Source organism: Podarcis pityusensis (genome assembly GCF_964106645.2).
Source record: "Podarcis pityusensis genome assembly, chromosome: 8".
NCBI lineage: Eukaryota > Metazoa > Chordata > Lepidosauria > Squamata > Lacertidae > Podarcis > Podarcis pityusensis.
The window spans coordinates 78,701,537-78,717,056 of record NC_138033.1 but is presented as its reverse complement, the minus strand read 5'-3'; the positions used below and the strand labels follow the sequence as shown (position 1 = coordinate 78,717,056).

At 47.3% G+C, this 15,520-nt stretch overlaps 1 protein-coding gene and 1 long non-coding RNA gene across 4 annotated transcripts in view; one reads left to right on the top strand and one right to left on the bottom strand.

Moving 5' to 3' along the window:
• Positions 1-505: 505 nt before the first annotated feature.
• On the bottom strand, positions 506-7,865 carry LOC308483805. Of its 2 annotated transcripts, none has more exons than XR_013989794.1 (3): positions 7,805-7,865; positions 1,435-4,671; positions 506-1,177 (listed from the first exon to the last, which is right to left on the bottom strand). It is a non-coding gene; the product is annotated as an uncharacterized lncRNA (long non-coding RNA). The 2 variants fall into 2 exon arrangements; XR_013989795.1 differs by lacking the exon at positions 7,805-7,865 and adding an exon at positions 7,089-7,790.
• A 126-nt stretch (positions 7,866-7,991) lies between these two features.
• Positions 7,992-15,520, top strand: part of CAPZB (capping actin protein of muscle Z-line subunit beta) — a 71,801-nt gene continuing 64,272 nt past the window's right edge. Inside the window, exon 1 of one of the 2 annotated variants that reach the window (XM_081018005.1) lies at positions 7,992-8,139. In XM_081018005.1, the coding sequence (XP_080874131.1) occupies positions 8,137-8,139 (3 nt within the window). In that variant the 5' untranslated portion in view covers positions 7,992-8,136. The remainder of the gene's footprint in view (positions 8,140-15,520) is intronic. The other variant, XM_081018006.1, reaches the window with a different exon arrangement.

Sequence of the window (15,520 nt, the reverse complement as noted above, 5' to 3'; positions counted from 1 at the left end):
AATCCGCACAGCCATGGAGCTCACTAGGTGAGGTAAGGCCAGCCACTTAGCCTACACTACCTCGCAGGGTTGTTGTGAAGATTAAACAAATGTACAGTATGGGTGACTGGGGAGATTGTATGTTGCCCTGAGCTAGCTGGGGCTGGGGGGTTAAATAAAAGGATATACATTCAATTATATATTCCTACTTTTTTCTGTTGCATATATATTCATATTTTAAATAAACAGTAAAAACAATATCCCTACTTGTAAAAAAGCAAACTCCACTTAGCTTCAGTTTGACATACAGATGGCAGAGAAGAGTGATGTGCGAATTAAGCTGCAATTGTTGGTGTTAATGAAAGGGAAGTTACAAATACACAAAGAATGTTCTTACCTGTATCTGAAATGGTGGGGAGTGTGCGTGAATGGGTGGGGTATAAATAATAAATTATTATTATTATTATTGCCCTTCCCGCCTCTTGGTTTTGTAGATATAATATATGATATGATATGGTATGATATAATATATATTCATTCTTTATTCAATCAAAAGTATATATTCCAGTAACATATTAAAATAACAAAATTAAAAGGAAACTGCAACTGCATGATAATTAAAAATGAACACGCAAAATACAATTTTGGTCAGTGCATTCACAATGCACAATGAACTATTACTGCTATTGGAGGGTAATAACATGCCATTTAAAAAAAAATATTTTGTAAATATCAAGACGTTCTCAAGGTCTTACACTATTCTCACTGGCTGCTGATGGTAGTAACCAATCAGACAAACACTGACCCACCAAGTCTGTACCTAGGGTTGCCACACCTTCAGGACTGACCTGCAGTCTCCAGGTTTGCCTGTCTCCTCCACAGCTCCCGCAGGTGGCAAGGGAGGGTCTTGAATATCCAGGTAGGTGAGAGAGCCTTTAAATTATGATGATAATAACTGTGGACACAACTTGCAAGCTTTAGCCTGGCTGGAGCCACCTACAAATTATGGTATAGGCTCTAATGGTGGGGAGTTCCGCTCTTCTGCTCCCTCCCAACTCCCAATTAACCTCCGTCTCCAGGGCTTAGTGATGTGAGGAAGCACAAAGGAAGAAAAACCAGGCTGGGCTCAAGGGGAGGATAGGGCTATGAGGGTGCATGCATACCTGGCATGGGACTTGCCCCATGTGACATGGCAACACTGCCTGTACCACAGGAAGAAGAAGAGGAGTTTGGATTTGATATCCCGCTTTATCACTACCCAAAGGAGTCTCAAAGCGGCTAACCTTCTCCTTTCTCTTCCTCTCCCACAACAAACACTCTGTGAGGTGAGTGGAGCTGAGAGACTTCAGAGAAGTGTGACTAGCCCAAGGTCACCCAGCAGCTGCATGTGGAGGAGCGGAGATGCGAACCCAGTTCACCAGATTACGAGTCTACCACTCTTAACCACTACACCACACTGGCTCTCCACAGGACAGGACCATCACCATGTGGAACCTCGTGCCAATCTGGTTGCACCCTTTCCAGCACAGCCTACTCTCAGATGGATTTGTGTGATGACATAACTGTGGTAATATACCAACAGTATACCAGTTTAAATGTATCTCTCAGTCTCACTGAGAATGATTTCATTCTTGAATATGGATCGTATTATCCCAAAGAACTTCTCTTCCCCCACCCGTGGTCTCTGGCAGTCATCATGCATTAGATTCCCCAGGGTGCAAAAATCTATTTGAGAGGTATGGAAAACATCCCATCTAATTGTTTCCTAAGTCTGACTTTTTTTCCTTTTTTTGGTGAATTCCGTCTGCTGCTTTTTAATCCGGGAGTCGCCAGGCTATCAAAGAGCAGTCTGGAAGACGTTTTCCATTAGCAGCCTTGAATCCATTTCCCACCTCCTGGGAAAGAAAGTTGATGGCAGAGCAAAAAATGTATACAAAAGGTCAGGGTCCCCCCCCCTCCGTTCAGTTGCCATGGACACACACCAGCAATTAAACCCATCCGATGCAATTGTGGATATTTATTATCAGATGACGCTGTTTCCAAATCCTCCCTGCCGCCATCTCATGACTTTTACAAGCACTTTTCATAATGCTGAGCCTGATAAATAAATAAGGAAAAAGGAGAGGAATTTTTAAGGGCAAGAGGGGAGTCAGAGGGGAACCAGGTTCATAGCATGATAGTGAGTAAGCTTTTAAAGAAGCCACATTCACAGTGATTAGTAAATAACAAGTTAACCACTCTGTCACGTCCGCACCATGCATTTAAAGCACTCTTGTACCACTTTAACAGGAACAGCTTCCCCCAAATTATCCTGGGGACTGTAGTGCTGAGATTTGTTAGCAGGGTTCTTGTTTCCCTCAATGAGCAACAAATCCCAGAGTGGTTTAACCACCAGTCCCTCTTTCAAGGAACTCTGGTCCCAGTTAGTAATCCATCTGATAACTTCTGCACTAGCTGCAGTTTCCAAACAGTCTTTGGGAGTAGCCCCATGTGCAGTAATCTAACCTACAGGCTACCAGAGCGCACTACGATCTACCGCCAGTGGGGCCTCGGAGATTGATCTTAAAGCACGGACGGGAAACCTTGTCATGCGTGGATCTGACCTGTCCCGTAGCTTAACATTTGGGGGTTACTGAGTTAAAGAGAGCTCTCCTTTGTTAAGGCCGGTGGTTATGGCCTCTTTCCACATGCAGTGAATTTTTGGGAGATCTGCCGCAAACCCCACAGACTTTAAAAAACCCTTTTAAATAAGAAATCCTGGCTCACTGTGATGAAATGCTTTCCAATGCTCATAAAGACAGCATCTCCCCCCCTCCCCCGCCCCACCTTTCCTGTAACATAGAGAGAGGAAGTGTGTGTATGGGAATTGTTACTGCCCATGCGATCCAAAGTACCCCTTATTAAATGCATATGGGGTGCCTTTGCGAACAGGTTAAGCGCTATCAAGCTAACCTCTTTGACTATGTTTGTTAGTATGCTTGTAACTGGGAGATACAGAATCTAATAAGATGCTTTATATGGAGCCAGACCATTGATGTGACTGCATTTGGAGTACAGCGTACAGTTCTGGTCACCTCAAAAAGGATATTGCAGAGTTGGAAAAGATTCAGAAAAGGCAGCTCAAAATGATCAGGAGGATGGAGCAACTCCCCTACAAAGAACGGTTGCAGCATTTGGGAATTTTTAGTTTAGAGAAAAGGTGACATGATAGAAGTTTACAAAATTAGTCATGACATGGAGAAGGTGCATGCAAGTTTTTGTCCCTCTCTCATAATGACAGAACTTGTAGACACTGCCTGGGATTCATCTTGGACCTCCATTCTCCTTTATAACAGAATACCTTAAAAAATAAATAAATCATAAGCCAAGGGTACGGGGTGGGAAATCTCTTAGGATTTTCTCTTTTGGCTCGATTCAGTCTGCCCCCCACCTCATGGAAGGTGGTACTCCATGTGTGTTCAAAAGGCCGTAGAGATTCCTGAATGATTCGTTATTCCACGTAGCATCATTTCCTTAATCATTATTTAGTACACATCCAGAGTTCAAGGCAATGATGTTTTCCTCCTCTTTATGGCTCAGAGACAAGCACAGGGGTGGTGGTGGTGGGAGGCGGGGGTTTGTATTTGCTCTTAAGAAGAGGTATAAAAAGGATCAAACAGCTGCTTTTCGTTTTTGCCCCAAATATTTGCATTTAAGTTCACCGGCCAAAAAATGTTTGCGCGCTCCAGCCTCCGAGAGAACATGGTCTGAAATGAGGACCAGCTGCATGCACGTGGATGTTTATGGCAGGGCCCGTTTGGAAATGAGCACATTTGTTTGGTGGGAAAGAGGATGGAGTGAACGCCTAGGGCAATGCGTTGTAGGACGTGGGGTGGGGGAGACCTCTGCATGGAGGGAATGAAAGCTTAAGGCTCACAGGGTGGTAAATGAGCACAGACAGCTGGATGACGCTGAGTACCAAGTAATCAAGATCAGGAACGCAGAAAGCTCTTTTGCACATAATAAGCTCTCCTAAACATAAGAGGAGCCTGCTGGATTAGGCCAATTGCTCGTCTAGGCATAGAATCATAAGAGTTTGGAGGGACCCTGAGGATCATCTAGTAGTCCAACCTCCTTTGCAGCTGTTCCTTACAGGGATCAAAACTGCAACCGTGGTGTTATCAGCACAATGCTCTAACCAACTGAGCTATCCAGTTGATTCGCTTCTCCCACATCTTGTTCCATGGGCGTAGCCAGGATTTGGCTTGGGAGGGGGGCAGCCAAAGTTGTTCAGTTGTTTTTTTAGGAAATCAAAGTTGCGGAGGGCAAGCTTCTGCTGGGGGGCAGGGAGAACCTCAGATAATTGAATACTTTCAATGCTTTTCAATAATATTTGCTACACCCATGTTTTGTTCTCACAGTGGCCAACCAGATGCCTCTGGGAAACGGGCAGGTAGGGTTAGAGCACAAGAGCGCTCTCCCCTCCTGTGGTTTACAGCAACTGGTATTCCAGCAACTGTGGAGGCAGAGGACATAGGTATTATCCACTGACAGCCCTGTGAATATGTCTAATCCACTTTTACAACCATACAAACCATCACTGCCTCTTGTGAGAGTGAGTTCCATTGTTTAACTACGCGCTGCGTGAAGGAGGACTTCCTTTTCTCCGTCTTGAATCTTCTGATATTCAGCTTCACTGGGTGTCCAAGAGATCTAGCGTTATGAGAGAGGGAGACAAGTTTCTCTGTATCTGCATTCCCCGTGCCAGGCATTTTATGCTATCGTGTCACCTCCTGCTTGCCTTTTCTCTAAACTAAAAAGATCTCAGGAGCCCACTCGACTGTAACACACAGCAGGGCCTTCGGTGTAGCTGCTCCTCTGCTGTGGAACAGCAACCCTGCCAAGAAACCACAGGTGATCACTTTATCTACATTTAAAAAAAAAACAACTGAAGGCACTTCTGTTCCAACAGGCCTTCGCAGCTGGATAAACGGGTCTCTGCCACGGGTGTCTTCTTTATACTGTATTGCTTTTAAGGTTATCTGTGTTCATTCCAGCGGTTTTAAAGCTGTCTTTATTGCATTTTGAACGTCACCTTGAGATGTGTGTGTGGAAGGTAAGGAAAAAGAGAAGGTAATTCAGCGGTCAAGGATGATGGGAACAAGCATAGATTGTAGTGCAACAAACATCGGGGGGAGGACTAATTTGTCTACCCTTGGTGTGGGTAGTAATGAGCTAGATGGGTCAATGGTCTCCAGGGGTGAAACTAGGCTTTATTTCACCCGGGTCAAAGACCCAGTTTAGTACACCCACCCCTACGCATTTGCGTACTCACACACACAGGCTGGAGGTGTCACCAGGGGCAAAAAACCCAGCTAGCCCCCATGTAGCTATGGCTCTACCTGACTCTGTGCAAGGCTGTTTCTTATGAACAACATTCTTCTTTGATGCTGCGATTTAAACCATGTCCTTAATGTGTCGTTGCACATCAGCAACCTGGAAGATATCTGGAGGGCACCACCTTGGCTATCCTTGGTTTGGACAACAGCGAGCTACATGGCCTGACTTCGCGCAAAGCTGTTTCTTATGATCAACATTTTCCTCTGAAGCTGTGATTTAATCCATGCCCCTATGCGCTGGTGCGCATCAGTAACCCGGAAGAAAGGGGGAAAGACTTGAACCGAGAACTGTCAGCATGCACCAGTACCGGGATTAATTTTAGGGAAACCTCTAGGTCAAAACAGAAGGCAGGCGCAGCGAGAGAGGGGGCAGGGTGAATCCATGGAACAATAGAGGAACAGAAAGGCTGTCCTCCATCCATAGCAGTGGGCATTTTACCAATTCTGCGAGAGCAGGCAGCCTTTCTGCTCCCAGCCACAAAGCAGCCTGCCGTAACACAATTCACAGTGAGATCAAAGCAGTTCTCCAGCCTGCAGAACCCGTGTGTTTGATGTGATGTCTGTGGAAAAACGGAAACAGTTCTCCCCAGGGGACATGCGGTTCCTGTTACAGCTCCAATATATCGGAGTACCCCGTCCCATCCACGTCGAATACTGTACTGCACCAGCTCTGATTCTGTTATCTGTCCAGGAAATGTCTTTAAATTCTGCTGAAAGTGCAACAGTTTCTACAGTGCTCGTCTCACTTCCTGGTTATGGGGAAAGCACATACAGTGGTACCTCGGGTTATATACGCTTCAGGTTACATACGCTTCAGGTTACAGACTCCGCTAACCAAGAAATAGAATCTCAGGTTAAGAACTTTGCTTCAGGATGAGAACAGAAATTGTGCTCCAGCGGCGTGGCAGCAGCAGGAGGCCCCATTAGCTAAAGTGGTGCTTCAGGTTAAGAACAGTTTCAGGTTAAGAACGGACCTCCGGAACGAATTAAGTACTTAATCCGAGGTACCACTGTAATAGGAAGACAGGGTAGGGTGGTATATAGAGTTGCCAATGGAGCAAGGCAGAGGCTGGCTGGCCGCCTCACTCTCGTGCCTTGATTTGCAGAAATCAGGCAGTGAAGCACAATGAATATTGCAACTACAGTAGTCTAATTGTGAGATTACTAATGTATGGACTGCTATGGCAAGCCTCTCTCTGTTGAGGAACAGGCATAGCGCACACATCAACCAAAGTTGGAAACGTGTTCTGAGCTGCTGAGGTCACCTGGGCCTCTGACAAGTGATGGTTCTAGGAGCACCCCAAAACTACGAAACTGGTCCTGCAGAAGGAGTGCAACCCCTAATTTCTGATTAAACAACCCTGTTAGGACTACAGTGGTACCTTGGGTTACATACGCTTCAGGTTACATACGCTTCAGGTTACAGACTCCGCTAACCCAGAAATATTGCTTCAGGTTAAGAACTTTGCTTCAGGATGAAAACAGAAATTGTGCTCCAGCGGCGCAGCAGCAGCAGGAGGCCCCATTAGCTAAAGTGGTGCTTCAGGTTAAGAACAGTTTCAGGTTAAGAACGGACCTCCGGAATTAATTAAGTACTTAACCCGAGGTACCACTGTATTATAAACACAGGAAGCGGCCACATACTGAGTCAAACATTTGGTTCATCTAGCCCAGCATTGTTGAGTGACAGCAGCTCTCCAGAGTTTGAGGCAGGGATGTTGCCAGCCCTACCTGGAGATGCTGGGGATCCAATCTTGGACACTTTGCATGGAAAGTTGATGCCCCTCCGTCAAGTCTCCTCCTTCTCAAGATTCACAGTCACAGTTGTAATAGTGCCACTCCTGCTTAAACCCACAGGTTTAGGATGTAGGAAAACTGAAGGAGGGCCTAGATTGTCTCTTTAGGGTGACCCAGCAGGCTCATATTATTATTTTGTTTTGAATTCCCCAAGGAATATAACAGCCATGACATTTAGGAAAAGAACCTCCAAGCTCAGGAGCAGTCTACCCTCTCTGAACCTCTAGTTGGGATCAAGCAGTGGGGAGTGGGGGGAGGCGCCCTTTGCCTTTAAATTCAGGGTAAATGTTGCAGATTAAGGGGAAACAGGCTCTTCCCACCTTGAGTCAACCCCCCCGCACAATTTCATGCTTTCCCCTCTCTCTATTACCCACCAGTTGGTCTCTCCCTTCCCAAACCCTCCTCCCGCTCCAGCTAGCAAATGGTCTCTCCCTCCCAAGTCCTTCCTTTCTTGCTTTGGATTTCCCCTTCCCCTCTTCAGCATAATGGTCTCTCCCACGCCTTTGCGCTCACTCTCCCCCCTCATTAGCCCTCCCAATGGACTCTACCGCCCAAACCCTTCGTGTCCCCTTGTCCTGAGATCCCCCTCCCCTCTTTAAACCAAATGGTCCCTCCCACAACCTACGCCTGCTCCCCCTTTCCATTCATACCCAAAATGGTCTCTCCCACTCCTTCCCGCGCCGCGCGCCGCCTCCAGCTCCATACTTGGCGATGGCCGGCGAGCCGCCTTCTGATTGGCTGACGAGCTGAGGGGCGGCGGCGGCGGTTCCTATTCTCGCGCGCTCGCGCGCCGCTGACCCGGATGCGCTACTGCTAGGCAACGGCGGAAGTGGCAAAAAGAAGAAGAAGAAGGGAGGCGGTGGAGGAGGGCTGCGGCCTGGCTCAGAATTCGGAGAGGCCGGACGGAGGGACTGAAGAGCCGCCGTCGTAGCCGCCCCCGCCCCCCCGCCACTGCTGAGAGGCCCCGTCCCGAGGAGGCATCATGGTAAGAAGACGGCGACTCCTGTGGGGAAGTGGGGAGCCGCTTCCTGTGAGGGAAAGGCCGGCCTGGGTCCTCTTGGGGGAGGGGCCACTGCTGAGGGGAGCGGGGGGGGCGGAGAATACAGGTGTCACTCGGAGGGCTCAGGGGGGGAGTTGTTGGTGCTCCCTGTCTGGGGTGAAAAGGGGACAGGCAGGGGTTACAGCTCGGGGGCGGGGGAGCCAGGTGCGGTGGCTGCTGGTAGGGTAATCGGGGTGGTGGTGTCGAGGGGGTTATTTGTGCTTCTGGCCAGGATCGGGGTGGTGAGGCGGGGGATAAAAGCCAGGACCCGATCTGGTTCTGGAGCAGGGCTGGGTGGGGGAGAGAAAAAGTTATTCGCACTCCCTGTCGGGTCCTGGAAGTGGGGAGGAGGGCCGGTCTGATGCCTCCTGGGGGAGCGGCCACTGTGGGGGGGGGGAGAGGGGACCGGGGAGGAAAGAAGACTCCAGGTGTCACTTTCGGCGGTTACCTGTGCTTCCTGTCAGAATCTGGGCTGGAGTAAAAAGTGGGGAGGCGTTGTAGATACGCTGGAGGGGGGAGTAGGAGGAGCCAGATGTGCATTTGTATTTTTGGGGAGATGAATCGGGTAGTGGTGGCTTGAGGAGAGTGATTTGTGCTTCCTGTCAGGGTCCGGGTTGGAGTAAAGAGAGGAAAGGGGCTGGGTGTGGCTCTGGGGGAGAGGCAAGGCCTGGGCGGGGGAAATGGGAAGAGGGTGTATCTGTCAGGAAGGGAAGTTCCTCCCCGTGTTGCTTTTTCTCCCCGCCCCACTGCATGCTGAAGTGGTGGGGGTGGGGGGGAGAGAGAAAAGGACAGATAGAGGACTGTAGGGCGCAGCTTGTTTTTGTGGTGACACCATGTAGCCAAAGCTACATGTGAAGGTGGAAGGCCATGCAGGAGGCAGTGGTGGTGTTGAGGTCAAGAGGGCCAGTAGGATGGCAATGGCTGTGGCTGTGGGTTTATTAGCTGGTGAGAAAGAATAGTATAAGAGAGATGGGATTGGGGGGTGGAGCTGATGTGAGATGCAGTGATTGTTGGGGAATACACCTCGTAGGCAATGTTAACTCAGATACATAAGCTAGGTGCCAAATGGTGCCTTAAATCTAGGTTACAGTAGCCGCAACAGAATGTCTGTTTGCCAGCATGTTGAACTAGATGACACTTGGGGTCCCTTTCAACATTACAGTTCTACAATTCTATGATCTCAGCTACATTGCTTGACTGTAGTTTGCTCTTAGAACAGTTCACTTGTCCCAGTATGCAAGAAGGTGAAACGCACAACAATGGAAAAGGTATTAACTATGGACTAAGGCAGAGGCTCTCCTGCCAACCTAGCAGTTCGAAAGCACGTCAGGTGCAAGTAGATAAATAGGTACTGCTCCAGCGGGAAGGTAAATGGTGTTCCCGTGCGGAGCTCTGGTTCACCAGAAGCGGCTTTGTCATGCTGGCCACATGACCCGGAAGCTGTCTGCGGACAAATGCCGGCTCTCTTGGCCTATAGAGTGAGATGTGTGCCGCAACCCCAGAGCCGTCTGCGAGTAGACCTAACGGTCAGGGGTCCCTTTGCCTTTAAGGCAGAGGCATGAGTTCCATTTGGGTGGCCTGCAGCACAGTGAAATATATCTGTACTCAGCCCTGCACTGGTGATAGGGAACTAAGATGCCCAGCAAGGGATCCATGATTCACATGGCAACACAGAAGCACATGACACTGGCTCAATGGAGATTTCAGTCGCTACCTGGCACCCAGAAATCGCCACATAGTCACAATTAGACCACCTCCAATAGCAAAATGTACCTGGCTCCCAGGGTATTTTGAACACCTTGAGTAGGAGACAACTGGGGGTTTCCATGAGTGGGTGAAAAATAACAGTAAAAAAGAAAATTACCCATAGCCTCCTTTACATGATAACATGGTTGTAGACCTGGCTGTTAGGCAGTTGCTTGTAAATGGGAATGACTTACCAATGTAGTTTTAAAGAGGCATCCTAATTCTTCTTGCACTTGGAGTTTTCCTGACCAGGACACTTGGAAATCGCTTCAGGTAGAGCATTGGCCTGGTGTCGGTGAAACTACAGCTTACCTGTAGAAAGTGGCAGTGTGTTCCAATTGTCTACGATGTCTCTTCACTATCTCATATCCCTTTCTTGGTCAACCTGGCACCCCCCCAGATGTTTTGGACTACAGATTCCATTAGCTGTGCTGGCTGGGGCTGATGGGAGTTGTAGTCCAGAACATTTGTTGTGGAGTGGGGGGATGTTGACGAAGACTGTTGTATCTGCTGGGCTCGGTCGAAGGAGTTTTGGTGGGAAACACAGGCATGGCTTGTCTCATTGAGTCATAAAGGTGGGGCATTTCTGCAGTGACTGCTGTGGTTTGGTAGCTGTCACTGTGGTCTCTAAGACAGTAGGAGGACCTTGCACTAGCAAACACCGTATGGCACTCAGCAAATGTCATGGCTTTCCTCTTTCAAAGGGAGCTGTTGTAGTGTGCATAATCTCCTGGAAACCTGAGGTGGTGATGGTGTGAACAGATTGCAGATTGGTACAAAAGTGTGCCAGCTCATTTGAATGACTGGGCAATCCATGTGGCAAATCTCTCTCAAGTTACTAATTCATTCTGTGTGATGGCTTGCTCTGCGCAATTAACTTAACTGTATGGCTGCCCTTACAGATAGCAAAAAAGGGCTCTTTAATTAAGCTGCTTGCTAGTCTGCTATATGTGAAGTGGTCTTATACAGAGCCAGACCCATCTAGCTGAGTATTATTTATTCTGACTGGCAGCAGCTCTCCAAGATCTCAGGCTGAGAGTCTTGCCAGTGACTGACTTTAACTGAAGGCCCTGCCAGGTGACAGGTCTTGAGCCTGATAATACCTGTGTACAAAGCAAATCTTCCTCCCTGAATTTGGGGATTAGGTTTGGCGGTATAGATTGGGGAGGAAGGAGCTAGAACTTCCAGTTGCTGGAAACTGGATGTTTGTGGGCCTGCTGTTGGAACATCTAGTTGCCCCCTCTGAGAACAGGAGGCTGGACTAGCTGGGCAACTGATCTGATCCATAGGGCATCTTCTCTCCTGTTCTTATGTTCTGCTCATGGTTAGGTAACCAGCTGTCATTATCATTTTTTCAGTTATACGTAGCTTTTTCACGTGTCCAATACAGCTCACAACACAAACAGCTGTGTAACAGCAAAAATATACATTGAAACATGTCAGTGCCTGAGTTGTGAGTAGACCTGTAGTCTGGAAAGTCTGTGTTAGGTGGAAAGATAAAACATCCTTTCCTGTCTCATATCTGCCAGATTTAGTTCAAGAAACAAGCCTGTTTCTGTTTCATATAATTTTGCACTAGTTCTGTTATCACCTGTCCTATATGAGTATACTTGGGCACACTGACTAACTTGTGGGGCTAACAAACCTGTTAGGGTATTTCCATATAATGTAAAAAATGCTATGCATTCATTCCACCCTGCTAACCTCAAAGCTGGGTATGTGCACATCAAAACATAAGAAATGCCCTTCTGTTAGATCAGGCCAAATGCCCATCTGTTCCAGCATCCTTTTCACTCAGTGGCCAGGCAGGTGCCTATGGACATGAGTACAACAACGCTCTCCCCCAACATGTGATTCTTAGAAACGTTTTCAGAGGCATACTTACTCTGTCTCCCTCAGATGTGGGGGCATGAAGTATATAGTCATGCATAAAATAGTTATGCCTACTGATAGCACAAGCACTTGGAATTGTCTGGAAATGATGCGTTTTCATACCTAACAGTTGGCATTCGGGGCATGACGTTAACTTCATGATGCAGGGCAGATCTTTTGCACAGAACCCGGGGCTGTTGGTAGTTAATGAGGAAGTTGTCCTTTCACACACTTGCATCTTCCTTGGGATGGTGGCGGGCAGATTGTTCCGGGATCAGCCAGGTGTGTGCACTTATGCTTACAGAATTTCTGACTGCTGGGTACACATAACAGAGGTGTACATTTGTTCACTTACCTGAGTTCTGTTTGTGCGAACTTACAGACATCCAGGGTACACAGGAACACTTGGCCGTGTTAAGAAGGGTTGCAAGTTAAGTCAAACGTAGGCAGATGTTGAAATTTTACAGACCATCAAAATTTTAGGGGGGTGTCGTTTCATTTTGAGGAGCAGGTATGTCTGCCTAATGCACTTTTTAAAATAAAAAAAGTAAAGCTTCCTTTTGTGTGAATTGCTGGTGGCTCCCTACTGAACTTGCAGGAGAATCAAATGCCTGGGTAAACAGGAACTATTTTAGTCATGAAAGTCAATAATGAGGGAGACAGACTTTCCTTGTTAGGGAGGGCATTCCACAAATGGGAAACCAACACTGAAAAGGCCATATCCTTGCTGACCACCAACTTTGGAAACCCCCTGTGGTGGTGTTACCAACAAGGCCTCATCTGCTGTTTGTAGGGTTTGCAATGGTGAGAATCGGGAAGGCATCTTTACTTGCATCCCCAGCCTTTTAGGGATTTGTATGCTAGGACTAATACCAATTGAGCCCAGTAGCTTGCTGACAGCTGGTGCAGTGCTTCCAGGACACATGGTCCATTGACTTGCCCCAGTTATTAGCTAGCAATCATGTTCTGTCCTGGCTGTGGCCTTTGGACCATCTTCAAGAGCAGCCCACATAGGAAGCATTACTGTAGTCCAGATGATAGGTCACCTAGCATGGACAACTGAGACCAGGCTGTCCCAATCTAGGAATGGCTGCAGCTGGTGAATCAGCCCAACCTAGTGGTAAGTACTCCTAGCCACAGGAGCCCCTTGAGACTCCAGTGACACATGGGAATTCAGTATTCCAAGAATACGAACCTGTGCCTTCAGGGGGACTGCAGCCCTGTAGGACAGGTCATAAACTTAATTCCATGACCAAGACATGGGAACCACCCATGCACAGTAACTCCATCTTATCAGGATTTAGCCTCAGTTTATTAGTCACCATTCAGCCCTTCACTGTCCCTAGATAACGGTCCAACACCTTAACAGCCTCTTCTGTCCGATGGAGAGAGAGCTGTGTGTTGTGAGCATACTGGCCGCACTTCACTCTGAATCCCTGGATGGTATTCCCCAGCTGTTTCATATAGATCTCTAAAGCCATATTGCTGAGCAACCAGCTCCTAGTCCTACTTTCTGGGAGCGACCTTGAAGGTAGGAGCTGAACCACTGCAAGATAGTGTTTCCACCTCCCAGCTCTCTGTGTGGCTTCAGAAGAACACCATGGTCATTGGAATCAAAAGCTGCCGAGGGGCCAAGGAGAACCAACAGGGTTGCACTCCCCCTTGCTCTTCCCTAATAGAGGTCATCAGGGCGACCAAGTTTAGTAGGTGGCAAACACCCTTACAAATGGCATATTGCAATATTTCTCTCATTGCACTGTATAGTGGTTTCTGGTAAGCTTGTTCCACACTCCTAACCACTACCTTTTCTTTCTTTCTTTCTTTCTTTCTTTCTTTCTTTCTTTCTTTCTTTTAACTGAGTGTGCTAAGTCTTGAGCATGACAGTTACCTGGTTTTGGCATGCATTTCTAGTAGAAGCAATACGGCATTCATTGCCCAGGCAGTAAAACTTAAGCATACAGTATAATGTGGCGCTTGTCTATTTTTAGAGTGCTTGATACTGTACTTGCCCATAGGAATGGCTCCTTTTGGAGGAGATGGGGGCTGTCAGCAGGCGTTGCTTCTGTTTCTTTCCTCCTCCCCAGCTGACTTGGCACCCTAGAAATGGAGAGTGAGGAAGTGTTCCAAGGAAGAGGCGCCAAGTCCCATGGGTGTTCTCTGCTCCTGTCTAGACCAAGAGTGTAGTTACCCTAGTGTGGCATATTCATTTTCTTCATTATTCTGCCTTTCATCAGGTTTTTTTTTAAATAAAAAAACCCTATTATTATTTATTTATTGCATTTATATCCCACCTTTTTCTCCAAGAAAGGGTACATGGCTCTCCTTCTTCTTATATAATCCCCACAACAGCCCTGTTGGGTAGGTTAGGCTGAGAGGTAGTGACTGGCCCAAGGTCAGTGAGCTTCGTGGTCTAGTAGGGATTCAATCCGAGGTGTTCTAAATAAAGCAGGTGGCCATTCCACTTCTGCTTGAAAACTTCCAATGAAGGAGAATCCACCACCTTCCATTCCACTGTAATGTGCAGCTGTAGTCAAGTCTTGATGTTCACAGGCTGATAATAGTGGCAAGACCATCTCTGACCAGGGGGGAGCTGCTGTTGGTGTGCTAGCTGGTGAAAAGCACTTTGTCCTGTGGATGTGCTGGCAGTGATTGTCACAGTTGCCTTGGTGCATGTGAATTTTCAGTGCACAAAACATCTTCGTCTGTACCAGTTCTTCTCCAAAGTGTGTGCTGGAGTACAACAAAGCACCTCAAAGTTGTATTTGAGGATTCACAGCACTGCCTATAAAGAAGGCTGCTGCTGCAACTCTGTGTGAGTCTTTGCCTTAAGTGTACCACTTCCCTTTGTTTGCCAGCTTTTAATTCCACAGAAATGTTTCCCATTGAGTGTTGGGGGAGGGATAGTACCTCTGGTGGGGGACACATTGTGTGCTTGCAGAAGTACCAAAAAAAAAAAAAAAAAAAAAACACTAAAAAAACCAACACTGGGGAATTTTTTTAAGGGGACAAAGCCCAAAACTGCACAACAAGGACTGAGCAAGAGATAGGCACACATGCCAAGGTGTATTAAGAACACCTGCTGTCTTTTCTTTGGCTTTTCCTATTCTTGGCTGGTGTTGGATTTAGGGCTTAGGTAACCAAGGTGGTGCCCTCCAGATGTTGCTGGGAACTCCAGTTCCCATCAGCCCTGCCCAACATTGCCAGTAGCTAGGGATTATGGGTGTTGTAGTTCAGCAACATCTGTGGAGGGCATTAGGTTCACTATCCCTTATTTAGAATGTTGGCCTCCAGATTTAAGAGCAATCTTGATGGATCAGAGCAAAAGTCCATCATCTTTGGTATCCTATTTCCCATAGCAGTCAGGCGAATGCTTCCATCAGAGGCTGCAAGGAGGGCTCAGTGAGGTAATAGCCCTCATCAGCTCTTTGTCCCCAAACCTAGTATTCATATATGCTAATAGCGAACTCATTCCCAGAATGTGGGTTGTGGATGTTGTTAGACTCATTAGCCTGCCCTTCGCCACAGGTGCCAGGGTGGGGTCAACAATGTAAAATATAATATTAAAAGCAGCACACAAGGTATTAGCAGCTTGAGGGAACCCTAAGTTCCCACATTTCCATCTGCAGTTATAACAGAAAAAGTAAAAACAAATGATAATTTAAAAATCTGATATTAATTATTAAACTGCATTAATATGAGCATTCCAAAT